At 35.1% G+C, this 21,390-nt stretch overlaps 1 protein-coding gene across 3 annotated transcripts in view; it reads left to right on the top strand.

The window, feature by feature from the left end:
* Positions 1-1,253: 1,253 nt before the first annotated feature.
* The window catches only part of LOC100251392 (protein arginine methyltransferase NDUFAF7 homolog, mitochondrial), a 95,667-nt gene continuing 75,530 nt past the window's right edge, over positions 1,254-21,390 (top strand). The window contains exons 1-7 of one of the 3 annotated variants that reach the window (XM_059736986.1): positions 1,254-1,372; positions 1,483-1,559; positions 1,686-1,797; positions 4,217-4,299; positions 8,122-8,187; positions 12,030-12,130; positions 21,121-21,239. In XM_059736986.1, coding sequence (XP_059592969.1) covers positions 1,312-1,372; positions 1,483-1,559; positions 1,686-1,797; positions 4,217-4,299; positions 8,122-8,187; positions 12,030-12,130; positions 21,121-21,239 — 619 coding nt within the window. In that variant the 5' untranslated portion in view covers positions 1,254-1,311. The remainder of the gene's footprint in view (positions 1,373-1,482; positions 1,560-1,685; positions 1,798-4,216; positions 4,300-8,121; positions 8,188-12,029; positions 12,131-21,120; positions 21,240-21,390) is intronic. The other 2 variants (XM_010651967.3, XM_002263754.5) reach the window with 2 other exon arrangements.

Below are 21,390 nucleotides of genomic sequence, written 5' to 3'. Positions count from 1 at the left end.
AAATGGACTATGTAAATGGAGATAAGTGTTCCGTTAACTCAAGGATTAGATGTATCAAATTTTCTCAATGATATACCTATGGTTCCAAAGTCCATTTCGGAGTAGGGAACGATCTTCAATCACTTCCCAAAGATCCCTAAAGGAATAAATGGACCATGGGTAATAAGATAGAGGTTTCAATAGCTCAAGTATGTACCAAATATTTTTAAGGATGTACCAAATTTTGTAAAAGATGTACTAAGAGTGCCAAAGTTCGTTCTGATGTGAGGAATGACCTTTAATCACTACCTAAGGGTCCTCAAAGGATAATATGGACCATGGGAAGATAGATAGGGGTCTCGATAGCTCGAGGATTGGATGTACCAAAATTTCTTAACGATGTACCAAATTTCCTTAAGGATGTACCTAGGGTTCCAAAGTTCGTTTCAGAATAGGGAACGACCTCTAATTACTTCCTAAAGATCCTTAAAGAAATAAACGAACCACATATAATAATATAGAGGTCCTGTTAGCTATAATTAATATTTAAAATCATTATTATTTGTGGGATAATATTTTCATTTTTGTCAATTATATATTTTGTTTTTATTTAATTTGTTATATTAATTATTTAATATATATTATCGATCCCAAGCTGATACTTGACATGTACCCCCTCATTTAAGTTTAATATGTCAAAAAAATAATTAAAATAAATAAATATAGACAAATTAGAGAGTAAAAATAAATTAAAATTAAAAAAGTTTTATGAGAAAATGTACGAGCATATTAAAAAGAATATAAAAGAAAATAAGAAAAATAATAATAAAAACTATAATGGGTGACAATGGATTATGGTGGTAGGAGAGGAAAAAAAAAAGTGGAAATGTGGCAAGTGGTAAGGGAGATATATTAATGTGAGAAAAATAATAAAAATAAATAGCACATGTACTTGTTAACATGTGATATTAAATTGACGCGTATTTTGTCATTTACTTTTGAGGGTAATTATGGAACAAATTTGAATGCATGAATAGACAATATTTTTTTCTATTTTACAGCAAAATTAAAAAGAAAAAAGTAAAGTTCCAAAATCTCATATTTTGTTGTAGTTGGTGCATGGTTAGCCCTTTATCTATATATATATATATATATATATATATATATATATATATATATATATATATATATATATATATATGTATATAATAAAATTGAAAATATCAATATTTTAATAAATTTACATTTTCTGGCCATTACTTAAACCCCAAACCATTACTTAAACCCCGAATCCATTGGTGAGACAATAAGCCCAAGAAAAACCTCGAGTAAATGGCGTCTCGCACTCTCACTTGTTCCAAAAGGTTTGCTCTGTATTTCAGCAAGCCCAAAGGTATTTTCTCTCCAACATGCGCACTCTCTTTAACTGTTTCTCTCTCTAAATATTCTAATATGCCCTCTCTCTGTACAGTTTCTCTCTCTAAATTTTCCATTTTTGTACAGTCTTTTCATGCGAATCGTTTACTCCTCTGATCCCAGCTTTTTTCTCAACGCATATTGTTGGGGACAGACCAGTTCTTGTGAGTTATTTTCTTTCTGAAAAAGCGCATTTCTATTCTCATGTCCTCAGCTTCTTCAATTCAAATAATGGACAATGTTTTTAATTTTTTTTTTCTTGGTTTCTTGGTGTTTTTTTGTACCGGTAGGTTCGAGATTTTATCTGGTCTGCATTGTACGACCCAAATCATGGTTACTTCTCCCATAGATCTGGGTCTGTGGGAATGCTTGAAGAAAGCATTAAGTTTAATCGGCTACAAGGTATCTTTAAAATTCTCAATGTTTATGATTCATCTTTTAAGTTCGAATTTGATGAGTAATTTTCTATTCCCTTTTCTGAAAGATCAGACGTTCAGTGATTGGAGGCACAATTTATATAGCATTATAGTGTAATAATATAATTTTTAATGTTTAAGAAAACTCAATCTTGGGAAAAATTTGTACTGGTATTTTGTTTTCAAGATTATATAAATATGGGGCGTTTCCAATGTGTGTGTGTATATATATATAGGCGTTATAGGGTTGAGAAGTGTGGCTAAAATTTTTGTGTTCACCTTTTTTGTAAGCAAGGAAAGAATGAGGGTGAGTAGGTTTGATGAAGCAGAAAAATGCTTCTGCAGTTGCTGTGATCCTTGATTCTAAAACTTTATCATAGTAATAAATTTAGCATTTCAATTAATTTTCCCTTTTAACAGGTCAATAAAAATAGTATTAACAATTCCTAATAAACAGGGGCACACTGAAGTACATTAGACCCAGTATGACAATGTGGCAGAGAAAAAGTAGAATAAACTATTGGAATGAGTCAGTCAATCAGATCTAACAAGAACATGGAATCCTCATCTATGAACTTTGTAATCAACAGCCAAAGAGTTGTCAGAAAAGATGTTTTTAGGGCCTGGTCAGACTGGTCCATATTTTCGGATGATGTGTGATTCTTCTATGTCCAACTGGTCCAGAAAAGGCACAAAGAAGCAGCCCTCCATGCCTTCCTAAGCTTCTTCCACGCAAACCTTTCATGTCAGCTTGCAATGGTTCACCGAACCCTTTTGTTTTTACTGATCCAAAATAAAAATCCTCCATGAAGCTGCTTCCTAAGCAAAGAACCCCAACTTGGTTGGAACCTTAAATTCCCAATTAGTTTTTCATGAAATTCTCTACCAAACTCTAGTTCCAAATAAGAATAGAAGGTTCTGATTGAAACTTTCTTCTTCTTATAATCCTTCCAAATTACCCTATCCTTTTGCATTTCTCATTGTTGATTTCTCTTGTGGCCTAATAAGCTCAATGAAAATATTTGCATGATTTATGCATAATCTGATGTACAGTTGTATATAAATCTTATAAAGAAAGGAAGAAAGAAAAATACCAAAAATTCTTATAATGTATATAATATATATATAGGGCTTTCTCTCAAAGAAAATACCAAAATACCAATGTGGGTTTTAACGAATGTCAAAAAGTGTGACTAAAAGTTCTAACTGTGTTTTTAACTGGTCCTTTATTGATTTATAATTGAGAGGAGATTGAAGAGAGTATTGCTCATAGAGTTATAGCTGAGTGGATGGAATGGGGAAAATTTGAGTTGGGTGTTGTGCGATTCTTGGGTCCCTATGAAATTTAAGTGTACTTTTATTAGATGACTATGAAGCCAACCCATAGTTTGTGGTCATGACTGCAGTTGTGGTCGTACTGTTCAGTATTGGGCATAAAAGATGCCATGTAATGGGACACAGATATCATAAGTTGTATTTTTTTTTTTTTGGCTAAAAAGTTTCTAGAAACTTATTGACATGAATGTTTGGACTCTAGAATCCGTTGTCCTGATGTTTTGTACCATAGGTTTTCATTTTAACTAAAAAATATATTTACTGCAGACTTTTTATAAATTTTACAACTGTAAATTGCAAGTAAATAAGAACTTTATCCGATGGTTTTATCAATATTAGCACCTGTTTCACTGTCTAACCTCCAAAAAGGCTGATGAGAAGGATTTGACGGTTGAATGCAACAAGAAGCTGGGCTGAGGTTGGTGATTAATTGTGAGGATAGTTAGGGTCCTGAATGGGGTGTTGGTGAAGGATGCTCGAGGTCGATAACATAGTCTTGCTGATGAATAATTTTGTGGACCTACATCATTGTCGAGATAACACTAAGTCCAAGGTCTATAACTTTTCCCCTTATCATACATGGAAGAATCCATAGATGATCATGATGTGTCTATATATTGTGCCCACTGTTGGCTTCTCACCTAGTCCAATCCCTTTGAATGCCAATTTTATCCAATCACTGGCTTGTATATTGCACCTATGGATGGCATATCATTTCCATCATCATGGCTTTTCATAATGTTGGTTGCCTTTGATGAAAAATCTTTCTCAAGGATATGTTGAAGTTTCAACCATCAATGAGTTGGGCAGCTGGTTAAAATATCATTTATTGGTACTATTGACTATCATAAATAACTCATGTATTTTAGATAATATGTTGCATTAGCTTTTGAGACTCCAATGTCAATCAATTGGGAACCCATTTGACACAACTCCAAATGGACCTTGGAGTTTCAAACTATATCTTGCTTACTCTTGCTCAATTTCTTTTACTCCTCTTTAAGTGGTTACTAAATGAAAATATTGCATAATATTCTATTGCTATGTGCTAAACTCTTGGCATATTTTAGGCCGGAAAGCTTATATGAAATACTTGGAAGGTATCTACAGCCAGAATGACATCGCCTGGTTTACTCCAGTTGAACTTTTCAAGGTAATGTATTATTTATCTTTTGGTATTCTGTATACACGACTTGCTAAATAATAAAAAAAACTGGAGGGGTTTTGAAGTGTTAGAATTTAAGTGATAATGATACTATTGATTGTTACCTTGATGAACTTACAAGTGTGCTAGTGTGCTAGGCACCATGTATGAGGAGTTATGTAATTATAAACCTCGCTATCTGAATAGATGGGGTTTAAATTTCAATCGAAAATTTTTTAGTTTCTCTAAATTTTGTAAAGTGGAATAATTTTTCATTTGTTTACATTTTGTAGTGCCTCCCCTTATTTCCCTGTTTAATTATTTCTGAAGCTTTTATGAAATTTCCACTTCTTTTTCTTTTTCCCACCATCTTCACCAGAACTTCACAATTTTTATTTTTATTTTTATTTTTTATTTTTATTTATTTATTTTTATAGAATTTAATACTTACATCAAACTTTTTTTTTTGATCAAAATACTTACATCAAACTTTGTATGTCACTTCTTGACATCTTCACTACTTCTAAATTTCTAACTTGCACAACCAATTGCATTATTTGACTTGTGCTTGATTTTCATTGTGCGAGAAAGTACCTAATACCTTGCTCTCAAATTGTTAATGAACTTGATTTTTAATTATGCGCTTTGCTAATTGGACATGAATTATGCGTAAGATATGTAGGGAGTATAACCTACTTATAAGTTGTTTATTGGTCCACAATAGTTTTCTTCATGATCATGTTGAAATTATTTTCTTTCTTCTTTTTCCTTTTTGTTTTTGTTTTGTTAATTTTTGTTCTTCATTGTATTTTCTTTTGTCTTTATTTGTTTTCTTTTTCTTTGATTTGTTTTTTTTTTTTGCTTGTTGTTTCTAATTATTATTTTTTGATCAGTAAATGATAGTAGTATTGAAAAGCGCCAAAAAGTGGTGCACCAAAGTACACATGATGTATACAACGACCTCTATAAAGCACTAAAAAAAGGAAGAGAAAATAAAAAACTACTGCCTCCCTCAAAGTGAACCTAACCAATCAATAAAATCAACAATGGACTTCGAGCTTTCACCTGTAAACAGTTTGGTCTAGGTTAACTAGTTACTCAAAAACAAGAATTTCAGTCTTTGGATAAAGAGCTCCACACTTTCAAAAGATCTCCTATTCCTCTCTTTCAAAATTGTCTAGAAGAGATATAAGGGTGCTGCTCTCCAAACTTTTTTCCATTTTCTTCTACCAAAAGAGCCGTGCCAACCTAATAACATCTTTTTAATTGTGGACTGCAACACCCAACAAACCTTAAAGAGAGAGAACAACAGCTCTCACAACACCTATGGCTTGCCACAATGCAAAAGGATATGGTCAATTGATTCCTCATGAGCCAGACAAAGGCAACAACGATTAACCAAAGACCAACCCCTCTTTTGAAGCTGGTCAAGAGTCAATACTTTCCCCCAAGTTGCCTCCCACGCAAAAAAGCTCACCTTAGGTGGAACCCACGCATTCCACACAACACTAGCTGGAAATTGCACTAAACTTCCTGTCTCAAGGCTAGCATAAAGGGATTTAACAGAGAAGGTTCCATTCTTAGCCTCCGCCCACCATATCTTATCCTCACTACCCTCATCTACCACCTTATCTTGCAGTCTTGCCAAAAAGCGCTCCATCATATCAATCTCCCAATCATTTAGAGGCCTTGGGAAGATAGGATTCCAAACACCCCTCTCATTTGAATGCTGCCATAAGTCCACCACCCAAGCGTCTTTGGAGTTAGATAAGGCAAATAAAGAAGGAAAAGAAATATTTAATGGTTCATCTCCACAACATTTATCTTTCCAAAACTTGATCCTCTTCCCATTGCGCACTGAGAAGGATACTCTACAAAAAACTAAATCCCATAGCTTCCTTATGACCTTCCATAACCCAATGCCATAGCCACCTCTCACTTCTTTAGAGCACCAACCCCCTTCCATTTCACCATATTTGCCACTAATAATTTGTCTCCAAAAGGCCTCCCTTTTTGAAGCAAAATGCCAATTCCACTTACAAAGGAGGGCCTTGTTAAGCGAATAAAGGCACCTAACTCCTAGACTCGCCTTCTTTTTGTTAGCACAAACGTAGCCCACTTCACCAAATTAGGCTTACTTTCTAAGGTCCCACCTCTCCAAAGAAAGTCCCTTTGAATTTTATAGCAAAGGGTAACTTATTTAGTGGGAATTCATGTAGCAAGGTAAAAGGTGTTTTAGAGTTGCTTAATTGTGTTACTAAGTTGGTGGAAAGATATACTGCATTACTTTTTTTTTTTGATAGGAAACGACAAAGGGATATATTGATAAAAAAGAAGTATAAGAGAAGGATGAAGAATCCTCCCACCAAAAAAAAAAAAAAACTACAAGGAAGCAAATACAAGAAAATATAAAGTAAAAACAAGCAAACTCTCTAGGTTAGACCAACCCAATGGAATTACACACCACTAACCAATCAAGTTGTAACACGTTTAGGGGAGTCCCCTTAAAAACCTTGGAACAAAAAGCCCAAAGAGAAGCAAGGAAATGAATAGAATCCAAAAGAATCTCTGAATTCTTTGATTTATCCTAAAAAATCCTTGGATTTCTTTCCCGCCACACAACCCAAATTAAAGCGATGCACGCAGCTTGCCATAAAACAATCCCTCTCTTTGAAAAACCAAAACTATTAAAATTGGTGGACAGCATGTCGGAGATGCTCCTCGGGGGGACCCAATCCGTCTTGGCTAACTGAAATAATTTGTGCCACAACCCCATCGTCAAAGAGCAATGTAGAAAAAGATGATCTATTGATTCTCCATGCTTCATGCACAACTTACAAATATCAGGACTAAGCTCTTTGTAGGGTCTTCTCGACTGTAGCAAGTCATTAGTATCTACCTTCTTGTGTGCCACTAACCAAACAAAGGACTTGACTTTGAAAGGGTCTTGAGAATTCCAAACGAACTTAGAAGGGAAAATTGGAGGAAAACTAGAAAATTGGGATGAGGCAAGAAAAAAAGATTTGACAGTAAAAAGTCCTGAAGAAGATGAGGATCAGGATCTCATATTTGAAATCGAAGGTGATAAATGCAGACGATCAAGAGACCGCATGAGGCCTTCTAAATCTTCTATCTCAGAATCGGAAAGGTTACGACCAAAGTTAAAGTTTCAAGAGAAGGGACGAGTAGAGCCGAGAATTGAAGAAAAAGAACTATTCTTATCCGTGACTACTCTAAATAGTCTTGGATATTGGACTCCCAAAGGTTGGTCCCCCCACCACAAGTCTTCCCAGAACCGAATTCTTTCCCCATCTCCTACCACAAACTGAGTAAACTTGGAAAACTCCTGGGAGACTTGTGCTTGACTTTTCATAACGTTCCATTGTCATATCAGCATACATAGCCTTGAAATAAGACACACTTTCAATGGGTATGAGAATGATAGTGTACCGAAATTTCTTTTTTTTTTTCTTTGGCAGAATTTGGATGGGTTAGATAGCTTTGCAACTAAGATATGGAAATTGTCCTCCCATCCATCTTTTAGTGATAAAATAAAATATGAATGCATAAATGAATTATTATTTGTTTTCTCTCTGTATAGTGTAATGATGATTATTATATCTAATGTTTCATTGTGCTTTATGGCTGTGAAACTAAGCTTCATTTCTACTTTCCATTGGCATTTTGTTTCTTTGTGTTGATAACCGATTTTGCTTACCCTAGTGATTGGATTTTCTTTTCACTTGGGTGTGATGTTGTCTTTGTTCCCTTTTGTGAGTATCTAGAACTTTTCTTTTTTGCTATGTTATACTCATTTTTTTTCTCTTGTAGCCTTGGTACGCCTATGGAATTGCTGAAGCCATATTGCGCACTGCTGACCTTTCAGTTCCTCTAAAAGTGAGCTTCCTCCTTTTTTCTATTTTCCACTTTAAATTTTTTTAATGTTAGATTCTTATTGCTTGTATTGCTTGTAAGTCTATGTGGCATTTGATAAAAGATAATAAAAGCTTAAAGGGACCGATGTAAGTTTGGTGATGAAAATTTCATTGTGGTGAGGCCTTCTATAATTGGATCAGTAACCCATCTAAATTTAACAATACTGGCTCAAATATGACAGGCGAGATTTTTGTTGGTTAATGGTTTCTATGTTCAATTTTAATGTTTAGATCCCAAGCCTTAGTTCTATGGTAGATATTTCCTTAATTGTTGGGAGAAGTGCTTTATTGGAATGTAGGGAGCACAACCTTTCCATTCTGGCTGGGTTAACGATGTTGCTTCAAAGTTCCCTTGGTCAAGTAGTTATTAACACATTGAGGCTTTAAATGGTCAATCACAAAAAAAGTATGGATCCTTATAGGGGAGTTCACACCAACACCTTTGGCTAATGAAAATTTGAGAAAATAAGAGAAATTTTATTTGAAAGGAAACCACCATACCACAAATCTTGATGAAGGCTATAACTCTTAATCCATCTTAATGATGTACCTTTAGGACAACTAAAATCTAGGTATCCTTAGGACATGGCTCCACTAGGTGATTTTGGATTTTTCTCATCAAAATCATTGTCTTCATGTACTAGTAGGACAACTAAAATCTAGATATCTTTGGGATATGGCTTCAAGAGGGGATTTTGGAGTTTTCTGATCAAAACCGTTGTCCTTTGTGTCATATATAGGTTATAAACTCCAAGCCATAGGACAATTGAGAAAGTGAATATTCACTATTTTGCTATTGTCTATACTTACCAAAAAAAAAAAAAAAAAAAATGTTTTTCTAGTGTCTAAAAAGAGAAGACGATGCTTAGGAGCCATGCTTGCCATTCTTTGTGTGATTTTGGTTGCAGAAGGATGGTAGGGGGTACTTGAACCCTTGTAGGATGCTTTGGAAACCTTTACGATGCTTAGGGAGCCATGCTTGCCATTCTTTGTGTGATTTTGGTTGCAGAAGGATGGTAGGGGGTACTTGAACCCTTGTAGGATGCTTTGGGAACCTTTCTTCCTTGTGGGGCATCTATTTGTTAGAGTTCTAGGCATCTTCATTAGGGTGACTATGTTGGATTTAGGGATGTGTGCAATGGTAGCTAGACTCAACTTGGGGTTACTGAAGTATGGGAATCCCTACCTTCATGATGTCTCTAACTTAATATTCATTTAGGTTTTGCCAGGAAGCTTTGACTAGTTGGGGATTGGTGGAGTGTTTAGAGGTTGTTATGCTTAGAACTTTTTCTAAGCCCTAGTAAGTTCTAGGAGGGAGTAGGGATTGAGATTCTAAAGTTACTAGAATGCATGGTTGAGGTGAAATCTATGGAGATGAGCAACTTTAGAGTGGTAGGAGATTCAAGTGTTCTTATCTTGTAGCTTCTAAGGGTAAGATGAGAGCATAGAGATGGGAGATGTGGTTCAGAAGATTTTAGATCATTTGAGAGGGGTGCGTTAATCTGTTTTTGGATGCTTAGTTTTACCAACCAGGCAGCGAATGGGTTGGTTAATAGAATAGCTTCGTTAATAGAGGCATTTGTTGGGGACTTCCTCTCTAAATGTTCACCTTGATCATTGGTTTCCTTGCTTGTATTTATGGTGATGTGGGCTCACATTTTTATCAGTTACTTTGGATCCTTTACTTCTATTCTTTCCTAATAGGCATTTGTTTGGCATGAAAGATAGCTTGACCTTTCTATATCATTTTTTTTTTTTAAATTTTTGGAAGAGAATTAACTTCTCCTTGCATTTGATAAAGTTTTAGAGACCTCCTTTGACATTTGGTGGAAGATTAATCCTTCAAGGTTTCAAATCTTAAAAAAATTCCTTCCGTCCCTTCCAAAATTTGAGTAAATTCTCATGTTACTCATTAAATTGATCTAATAAATAATAAAAAAAGAATGGTTTAACCTTAAATGCAATTAATTTGACATCCAATCTAATCTAATGAGTATATCATTTGTAAAAGAAAATTCAGTTTTTTTTTCCCATGAAATTCTGTTATTTTTTCAAATTCTAGTTATAAAAAATCTATATTTTTTTTAGATTCACTTAAAATTTTTTTCTTAATTAGAATTTTTTATGAATAGAATTAGAAAGTCGAAATTATAAAAATAGAAAATTTCCAAAATGTAACTTGAAATAAGCGTGTGTGCGTGCGCGCGTGTTTCTTCGTTTTTAATGAAAAATATTTAGAAATATAATGTTTTCCTATGAATGGAAGTGAGAAAATTCAAAACTTTTCATAAATGAATATGTACAAGGAGATGATTCTGCAGAATAAAAATTGAAGATATAGAAGTTATTTGTAAATATAATTAAAATTGAGCGTTTTACTTAAAATTTATTTGTTTAGTGGATTGAAGCCATATTAATTGAGTTTGGGATTAGATTGGTCTTTCATTGTGTATTGGATTGATGTGAGAAAGGTAAATAGGTTCTTTAAGAAAATTTTGGAAAAGGAGTTTTCCATTAGAAAAATTAAGCCTAAGTTAGGATTGCATCTCAAATGTCTGGGGAGGTACCTGTAATTTGGAAAATCTCAGGGGAGGTTGGTGCACTTCTCTCTCTCTCTCTTTCTTTCTTTCGTTCCTTTTTTTTTTTTTTTTAAATGATTTAAATGCTTGTTTGCTGTAATTTTGGTAGTTATCCAAGTGTTAATCCTCCTTTGAGACATAGAAGGTGTTTGTTGGTTGACTACTTGTCATTTTCATCCTAAATGAACCTTCTAGTGAATAGTCTTTAACGACCATTAAAGCATCAACATTCTCTATAGTTAGGCCATACCTTCAAAGAAGATATACTTCTTGGCAGAATTTGTTTAAGGCATCCCATAAATATTTGAAAGACCCTATGACAGAGGCTTAAAGAGTATATGTGATGGGGACAAGTGGCAGCCACCTTTAAAATTTTATTGAAGGAGCAAAGGAATGGGCTATAAGGCCCAAGATTTAATTTGGCATTCTTTGGATGATAATGGGCTGAGCATAGATCTTATATGATTCAATATGAGTTCAATCTAGAAGTATTTTCTAGAAATTAGATTATGGGCAGTCATAAGTTATGACTTTTAATCATTAATGTTGTTATTTTCCTAGAGGCTTTTAATGTGGTCTAGTAGTCAATCCAAGTTTTTGTTATTTTCAAGCTGCATTACTACTATGTGAATAGTTCCAAGGAGTTATAACTCTCTGGAGAAGTTCTATTTGGTAGTTGATCTGTCTTCTAAAAGAAATCAGTAGATGAATGATAAAATTTTCTAACATCCACTATTTGCTAGGAGTTGTTCACCTGGGTGTGAAGCCTAAAGGTTTCTAGGAGTGATTTCTAGAGTTCTTTTAGGGGTACCAAACATCTACCCTCCTTTCATTTCACTTTGCTGTCATGCATCAATATGCTGAGGAGATTATTGTCAGGGGCCTAAGGGACAGTTTAGAAGAATTAGTACTATGCTAAACTAGATACTTGGGAGCCAGTTTGAAATTATCCTTAAAACTGAAGTAACTATCCACATAACTCCTTATGATCCTATTACTTTGTCATCCTTATCATGCTTCTATCAGTCGTCACACTTGTTCCTCAAGGCAAATATCCTCATTCACTTTGCCACCTTATTACTAAAGTGTTACACCATCAAGGTAATGCTCAATCATCACCATTACAGTGCACCTTAATGCTGAAAGGTCCTCGAACAAAATAACACGAAACATCTTTTATTCATCAAGGCAAAATTTGATCCTGCTGTTTATTTTGTGCATACAGATATATGAAATTGGTGGTGGATCAGGAACTTGTGCAAAGGGCATAATGGATTACCTAATGCTGAATGCACCTGCTAGAGTTTACAATAGTATGAGTTACATGTATGTGCATTCATTCTCTCCTTTTACCATGACAATAAGTTAAACCTGTATATGCTGACATGGGGCTTACAAATGCCACCTTTTTGATATCTATCTTTGTTTACATGCTTGATCCAAAGAATTTATTCTTTAGGGCAGAACTTAAACTCTACATGGTAAATATTAGATTTAAATTAATATATCTCCTCCTTTTCCTGCCTTATTATCTTTTTTAAAGATTATAACATGCTATGGGAAAAAACAGATAAATTAATCCTATAAAAAATTAATATAAATTTAGATTTTAAATATTCAAAATACCAGGGGAAACAACTTATAACAATGTGAAATTTCTGGCAGTGCAGGATTTTGTGTGTGTGTGTGCGTGTGCGTGTCATTGAGTGTTGGTTCTCATCTGTGGATAGACCTCTTCAAAGAGCTATCTGGATCGAGTTCTGTTCTTTCTGTACAAAGACATATAGTTACACCTATTGCTGCTAAATTGGTGCTTGGAAAAAAAAAAGGTTGATTGGATCAACTTTCAGATTTTATCTTGATAAGATAATTTCATTTTATGCCTGCTGAGGTTAGAGTTGGTGATTACTGGGATAACTAACTGATAAAAAGGCATCCAAGGTAGTCATGAAAGTGCATCTAAATTCATTGGAATCTGGTAGATTCTGAAGTTGATGCTATCTTTTTAAGTTTTTAGAAAGTATCAGAGTAAGGTCTTAACTTCAGAAACTTAATTTGAGCTTTTGAATTGAATGACCATTGGCTCAAAAATCAATCTAAAATGTTGCTAAAGAGTACAGATTGGTGATGCTGTTGTGATTAATGTCATTATGTGGTCCATTGAAATGATGGTCCAAACCAGCTCTAAGTGCTACTTTTTTTTTTTTTTTGATCAGAAACAAACAAATGTATTAATTGATAATAAAAACATAAGAAGGATGAGAAGTCTTCCTCATGATGACAAACCTAATCTAAAAGTAACTAAGTAAACCTCCACAAAACAAGGAAGGCTATACAAAAAGGACAAAAGACTTATACAAGTATAACAACACCAACCCCTATAACCCATCCCTAATGTGTACAAATTGAGAGCCAACTAAGCTGAATAATACTCAAAGGTTAGGGTTTAAAAATGTCTATATAGTAAGCCCAAAAAGAAACATAGAAATGAAGCAAAACCCACAACGACTCTGACGTCCTCCTAGTGTCCTCAAAAATCTGAGCGTTCCTCTCTCTCCACACAATCCGCAACAAAGAGAGACATGTGATCCTCCAAAGAACCCTACCTCTAATTGAATTCCCAAAATACTTGAAGGAGATCACCATCATATCACAAATACTGCCTGGTGGAACCCACTCCATCCCAACCTATGAAAAAAATCCTATACCACAATCCCAAAGTAATCGGACAATGTAGGAAAAGATGATCAATTGTCTCACTACTCCTACATAGAATGCACCAATCAGGACTAAGGACTTTGAAAGGCCTTCTCAACTGTAGCCATGGATTGAAATATCGGTTTTACGGATATATCGGAAATATCGGTGGATATTTTTTCACAAATATCGGTGGAGTGAAAATTATTTAAAATTCATAGGAATGCTTGAAAAAATTCCAAAACATGATAAAATCAGTAAGAATACACATTTTAAAGTTATCTTGTAAGTGTAATTGACATATATATAATTAAGAAGAAAAATATTATAAACAGAGATATATCGGTAGATTCGATATTTGAATTTTTAAAAATAATAAATATGAATTTTGAAAGTGTATAAAGTTAGAATTGAGTTAAGAAATATTTGATTTTATTGAATAAAAACAATTTATACATAAATATAATACATATGAGATTGCAATATTCTTTAGTATTATAAGGAAGAGATCGATGTGGTTTCATTATATTGTTAGATGAAGGGAGCTCATCTCGTTGAAGACAATATTTATTTAAAAATTTTTAAAATACTTTTATTAAAACATATTTTATTATATTTTAAATGAAAAATTAAATTAATTTATATAAAATATTTTATTTGAGATTTAATTTTTTAAATTTTATTAAAAATACGTAGTAACAATTTTTTCTATTAATATTAATTTATTTAATAATCAAAATAAAGGTCGATAATTAATAATTATTTATATAGAGAGTGGAAAATTGTTCTCATGATTTGTTTATTTTTTTTTTTTTTTATCTCTACTAAATCTAAAAAATCAAAAGGGCACCCACTTCTCTCACTCGGGCATCAAGAAGCCCTTTTCTGAAGTTGTCCTCCAACGAGAGAATCCCTAAAAAAGCCTTATTTTCCTCTGCCACTCTCAATCCTCGTAGGTACTAATCTAATCATGTTATTATTATTTTTTTTGCAACCCCCGTTTGATTCCCAAGAAAATCCATCCCCCATTCGATTTCTGGGAAAATTCATCATCGTTTGATTTCCGAGAAAATCCATGCAAAACCCCCAAAGAAAACAAAAAAATTGCTTTTCTTTTGCTCCTTGTGTTTTTTGGATATGTTTTAGGGGTCTCTTTGCTGTTATGCCATTGGATTTAAATTTCACGAACCCTAAATCCACGATTTTTGAGCCAGGCTAAAAAACACAACCTTTGCATGCAAATCCTGATCAGATTACCAAGTAGCATTTTATGTTTTTTTTTTTTTTTTTAAAAAAATTGGACAGATTTGTATCCTGTGCGCGGGTTGGACTGGTAGGAAATATAGGGAAATTTCTCGTAAAATCAGTAAAAATATTGAAATATCGGCGATATTTTCAGCGATTTCTTGGAATTCTCCTTCGGTTGCTCCACGCGTCAGCTCCACTCGTGATTTGTTTTCGATTTATCGGTGCTTCACCAATTTTTTGACGATATTCCCGGGAATCGATAATCAGGGGTGAATATCATATCGAGGGCAACCGATATCCAAAATTTCGACGAAATATCGGCGATAAATTCCAATTTTTCAATCCATGACTGTAGCATGTCTGGTATTTACCTTCTTAAGTGCCACTAACCATGCAAAGACCCTGATCTTAGAAGGAACTCTTGATTTCCACAAAAAATTAGCTTGGTAGAAGTGAATTGAATCTAGAGAAAAGTATAAGGCTGAAAAAAATGATTTTACTGAGAAAACTCTTGAAGAGGATGGTACCCAAGTTCTTGCATTTGAAATAGAAGGAGTCAAATGGACATTGGACAGTAAGGACCTTAATCTTTCAAGATCCTCAATCTCTGTATCAATTAGATTGTAATGAAAGGTGAGATCCCAAGACAAAGAAGTGTTATTACCAAGGATAATTGAGATAGGATAGTTTTTAGTAGTGGTGACTCTGAAAAGACTTGGGAATTGTAAACACAAAGGTTGGTCCTCTCACCACAAATCTTCCCAAAAACGAATTTTGGACCCATTACCCGCAACAAAACGAGTGTGTGTAGAAAAAACTTGGAGTAAATGTGCAATGGCCTTCCAAGGGCATTGATGTGACCTGTTGAATATAATGTATTTATAGTGTACAATCTTTCTTTCCTTTCTTAATATAGGTCACATATATGGTAGTTAGTTCAACCTAGCCTTGTATATATATTTCTCTATTGTAAGAAGTTAATCATATGAATGAGAATTAAGGTTTTCTCTCTCTCTCTCTCTTTCAACATGGTATCAGAGCCAAGGGAGAAAACTTTATTCTTTCTGGTTTACCCGTGTAATTAATTCCGGGAATCCGTCCAGTGGCCGTGTTTCATTCCGGTCACCTTTTCCATCTCCCAAAACTTTACAGTCAGCCATATCGTGGTCAGAAAACCCTCATCGTCGTCAACATTTTTCCGGCGACTTTTCCAGCGACTTTTTTTCCGGAGATATTTTTCGACGCCGACCACATCATCAGGAGCGCAAAGAGGAGATTTGCAACTTTTCTCATAGCACCGGAGCCAAAAACCGATCCATACGCCTCCCACGCGCCGTTTTTCTTCAGCGGCTTGAATCCCACACGCTAGTGCGTGAGGGCGCGTGACCCACTTTCTGGTGCCGAGCTTCTACCAGTAGGCTCGTTCGGCGCCGTCTTGCACTTTTAAGCCTCCGTCAGTCCTCTCCGAACCTTGTTTCTCCATTTTTTAGGCATTTCAGCCTCTGCGAGTCTTCTTTCAACCTTCTCCGGCCTCCCGAGGGGTTGGAACTATCACCGGTTCTGAATCTTTTAGTGCTTCGGAGATGAGTGTCTCATTGAACTTCGATTTTGGCCTCCTTGAGTAGACAAGTGTTTCCCTATTTGTCTGTAATTCTGTATCTCCTCCTGAGTTTAAGTGTCCTTCTGTATTAGGCAAAGGGGTAGATATAAGGCACGAAGTGGATTCAAACATAGCAACATCAAGATAGTCAAAGGTTAAGGAAGGTCTAGTCTCACTCATGGACTCCCCCTGAAGCGAGTAGTAGGGAGTATGCTAAAAAAATATGACATCTAGGCTAACATATAGCTTCTAAGAAATTGGGTCATAACATTTGTACCCTTTTTGTGTGGAAGAGTAGCCAAGAAAGACACATTTAAGCGCTTTGGGATCAAATTTGTTCCGCTTAGGTCCGTGAGTGTGGACAAACATAGTGGACCCAAAGACACGAAGTGGAAGATGTGCATCAAGTCTCAAATGAGGGGAAAACTCTTGGAATTCCTGGAGGGGTGTGACAAAGGATAGGACCCGACTAGGCATTCGGTTAATAAGATATGTGGCTATCAAAATGGAGTCACCCCAAAATTGTGAGGGCATGTGAGATGTAAACAGCAAAGCACGAGCAACTTCAAGAATATGTCTATTTTTCTGTTCTGCAACCTCGTTTTGCTGAGGGTGTCAACACAAGAACTTTGATGTATAATACCATTTTCTTATAGGTAAGTGCTCAAGGAGTGATTGAAATACTCAGTACCATTATCAGTACGAAGAATTTGAATTTTGGTGTGAAACTGTGTTTGTATCATAGAGTGAAAGTTCATGAAGACTGATTGAACCTTAGTTTTATCAGTCAACAAATATACCCAACACAGGCGAGTATGGTCATCAATAAAAGTAATAAACCATTTTTTATGGGTCTTATTAGGGGTACGTGAGGGACCCCATAGATCACTGTGAATCAGAGTAAAAGGAATGGATGGTTTATACTTAGATTTAGGAAAAGACGCCCGATGATGTTTGGCTAGTTCACACACTTCACACTGAAAATCCAATAAAGTTTTATTTGAACTTAGTGAGGGAAATAAATGTTTTAAGTACTAAAAACTAGGATGACCCATCCTTTTGTGCCATAACAAAATTTCACTGTCCTTAGGATAAGAGGTAGAATTACAAACAGTAGGAGAACTCTGTCCAAGTATCTTGGTTTCGTCAAAGTAATATAGACCCTCACGTTCCTTAGCACTGTCAATCATCTTCCCCGATGATAGGTCTTGAAAAACACAATGAGATGGTAGGAATTTAGCTGAGCAATTAGACCTTTTGGTTAACTAGCTAATAGACAGCAAATTGCAAGACAAATTAGGTACATGTAGGATAGGGTTGAGAGTAATCGAATTTGAAATACGAATACTCCCTTTGCCAGCAACTGATGATAAAGTACCATCTGCAATTTTTACTTTTAAATTACCGGCACAGGGAGAATATGTAGAAAATAAATGATGAGCATTAGTCATATGATCAGATGCACCAGAGTCAATAATCCAGGGAGTAATTTGAGACATGGTGCTAAGTGCTGTAAAAAAGGTACCTTTTTTTGCCAAAGAACCAGAGGATAAAGTGGTAGAAGATTGACCAGAGGCTTGGAAATTAGAAAAAAGCTCATATAATTTTGCAAGGTAGTTGGAATTTAACCCCACACTAGAAGTTGACTGACAAATTTCTGTGGGAGTTTTGTCTGCCTGGGTTTCGGTGGAGGCCTGATGACTATGAGCTTTATTGGGCTGTCTAGGCTTCCAATCTGCGGGGGCTTGCCATGTAAAGCCCAACAAGTGTCTTTAGTGTGGCCCAACTTCTTACAATACTCACAATAAGTCCTCTTGGACTGTCTTGGGCTTGGCCCACTAGATCTAGCAGGATGAGGCCCACTAGATCCAGCATGAGGCCCACGTCTAGCAACAGTAAGAGGCCCATGAGGCCCATGAGGCCCATGAGGCCCATGAGTTAAAAGGGCTGAGCCCTCAGGTCCAAATGAGAGATCCAACATCACTCTCCTTCTGCTTTCCTCTTGCCGCACCTTTGAGAAAACTTCTCGGATGGAGGGCAACGACCGGCGACTGAGAACCCTACTCCTGACGTCATCAAGCTCGCGGTTTAGCCCTGCTAGGAACTTAAAGACCCTCTTATTCTCCATCTTCTTCTTGAAGCGCACATTGTCCCCCGTGCACTCCCACTCCTCTTCACAGCTGAGATAGAGATCTTGCCACAAACCCAGCATCTCGGTGTAGTATTCCGTGAATTCCCGATCTCCTTGCTTCATCTGCCAAAGCCGCGTCTTGATTTCAAAGATTTGGGAAGCATTCTCAGCATTAGAATACGTTTCCCGTATCTCATCCCACACGTCCTTTGCCGTCGGCTGGTTTCATGGAGTTAATCAAGCATGAGGTGATAAAGGAGTTTTTGGACTGCCATTTCTGGGATGCTGCTACATCGGTCGAAGGTGGTTGCTAAGTCTCGTTGGTAAGGAACCCTAACTTTCCCTTTCCGTCAATAACGAGCTTGATTGCTTGAGCCCACTCTCTGTAATTCTTACCATTCAGTTTTTTAACGGTAAGGTGGAGTGGGGAGTTGTCGAATGTATCAACAGGGCCCATCGAAGAGTATATCTCCAACACTCTTTCATGGTGGTTTCCTCTTTGGGCATCCATGGACAGATTAGGGTTTTAGAGCAAACGAGGCTCTGATACCATGAAGAAACTGAGAATGATTTAAAATTCATTCAAAAACTATATCTTTTTACATAAACGTATCCCTATTTAACAAATACACAGAAAGCAATTAAAAAGGAAAAAAATACAAATATGGAAGAACACAAATTATCCACAATTGGGGCCTCAATCTTTCCCTATTATCTTACCAATCATCATTCAAAATTATAATGGATTTCCATAAAGTGCTTCCTCTCTAAGACCCTTCTCACCTCAAAGGAAATCCCGTTGGATCGGCTTTATTCTCAATCTAACCACTCTTGACATATGGAATAAGGACATATAGTAAATGGGCATGCTAGACAATGTGCTCTAAATGAGAGTGATTCTCCCTCATTTAGAGATAAATTACCTTTCCACAAAGCTAGCCTCTTGCAAAACCTTCCCTCAACCCCATACCAAACCGCCATTGGTTTATGTGGAGGTAAGAGGAGGGAAACACTCCCACCTTGCAACCAAGCTCAAGGGCCAAAACCTCTAAATTCTCCACCCTCCCAACTGGTAAAATCTCATTTTTGTCCAAATTGATAGGATATTCTTAGATGCCATTATAATGCTAATAGTTGTCTGCATTTAGTTTTGATTCTTTGAATTTCTATCTGTGCTATGATTCATTTGTGGCTATTCTTAAATAAATTAATTATTTGTAGTCCATTCTATGAGATTGATCTAACTTGCTGATAATGACCATGCATAGCTCAAATGGTTTGAGTCAATTTATTTATGGACTTGTACTCAAATAAGCTTACTATTTTACTAGAGGGCCATGTTTGGTTCACAAAATTGGAGCTTGGGAATAGGTGTTTTATTCCCATTCCACTAATTCCCTTATTTGGTGCAATATTTTGGACTTAGGGATCAATCCTCACTTGGAAATCATCAACCACAAAACATGAGTTATGAAAACTCACAATGGTCCCAAGGAATGCTACCCCTCATTTCCTCATTTCCTCATTTCCTCATTTCCAGCATATTCTCTAAGCTTCTAAACAAATAAAATGACAACTATATATAATTTTAACTTATATTTGCATTATTTATTTTAAAAAATGATGTCTCCATAATCTAATAACTTGTTTCTTATTCATTTTTTAAATATCAATTCCCTCTTGCACTAGTACAATTTATTAGGCATACAAATAATTTTATATATATATATATATGTATATATAGATATCTATAGATCATACTTATTTTTTTTATAAAAAAATAATATTTTATTATGGTGTTTTTCAATAGTAATTATGTATTTCAAAAAGGAAAAAAATTTAATGCTTAAAATTAACAATATAATACTTAATAAGTTCCTTCCATTTTTTTTAAAAACTTCCAAGTTTTAAAATACATTTAAAAATGCATATATTTAAAATCTATACTATCCAAACAGTTGAATAAAGATTGATATCTTTTCTTAATCCCAAACTTGACTTAGCCAAACACAAGAATGAGAATTATTAGATTGTACAATGCTTATTCCTGGCATGGATTTTCGAAGGAATAAAATTCCTATTTTGGCTGTTCTGTGAACAAAATGAGGCCTAAATGAACACAGGTTTTCAGAATTGAGATTCTAGATGGAATCAATGTGTTCTCAAGATCAATTTGAGAATTGTAGAGTTCTAATATATTTGTACTGAAAGTAAACACTTATATGCCAAAAGTCTGAATATGAAAATATTTTAGAAACGTACAAAGATAAAGCAAAAAGCTCACGAACCTCAACAAAAGAGTAAAGAAACAAAAAGCATATAAAGCATAATTTCGGTGAAAAAAATAGAGGTGGATATGCAAAATTAAGATACAAAACTTCAAGATTACGCAATAGTTGGCTTACTCTTATTTTCTTCTCATTTTCTTACCTTATTTATTGTCAAGACTTTAATAAACTTATTTGATTTCAATATTATTTTCGATGTGTTTTAATTGGTGGGCCAATGTATAGTACTGGTCCAAATAGGATTTTTCACAAGCCTGGATGAAATTCCTTAGAAGTACCAAATAATTTGTCTTGTTTTTTAGTTCACACAAAGTCATATTGGATACATAAAAGATCCTTATATTGAATGCAGTTCGGTGGAAATTAGCTCATCATTGGCTAAGAAACAAATGGAAACTGTTGGAGCAGTTCGTAGTCACTTGTCAAAATTTAGAGTAGAATGTCATGATGCTGCCGACAAGAATGCATGGGGTATGCTTGCTTTATTTTTGCACTTTTTGCTAATTTGGAGAGATTCTTGTTACTTAAGTTACAAATATATATGGGAAAGGAAGCAAAACCTATGTATGAAAGAACCTAAGGAAAATTCCTACAGTGTGCTCTGAAATTATAGCATGTATAA

Source organism: Vitis vinifera, chromosome 5 (assembly GCF_030704535.1).
Source record: "Vitis vinifera cultivar Pinot Noir 40024 chromosome 5, ASM3070453v1".
Classification (NCBI taxonomy): domain Eukaryota; kingdom Viridiplantae; phylum Streptophyta; class Magnoliopsida; order Vitales; family Vitaceae; genus Vitis; species Vitis vinifera.
The sequence above is the reverse complement of the archived record's forward strand: the minus strand, read 5'-3'. Positions and strand labels throughout refer to the sequence as shown.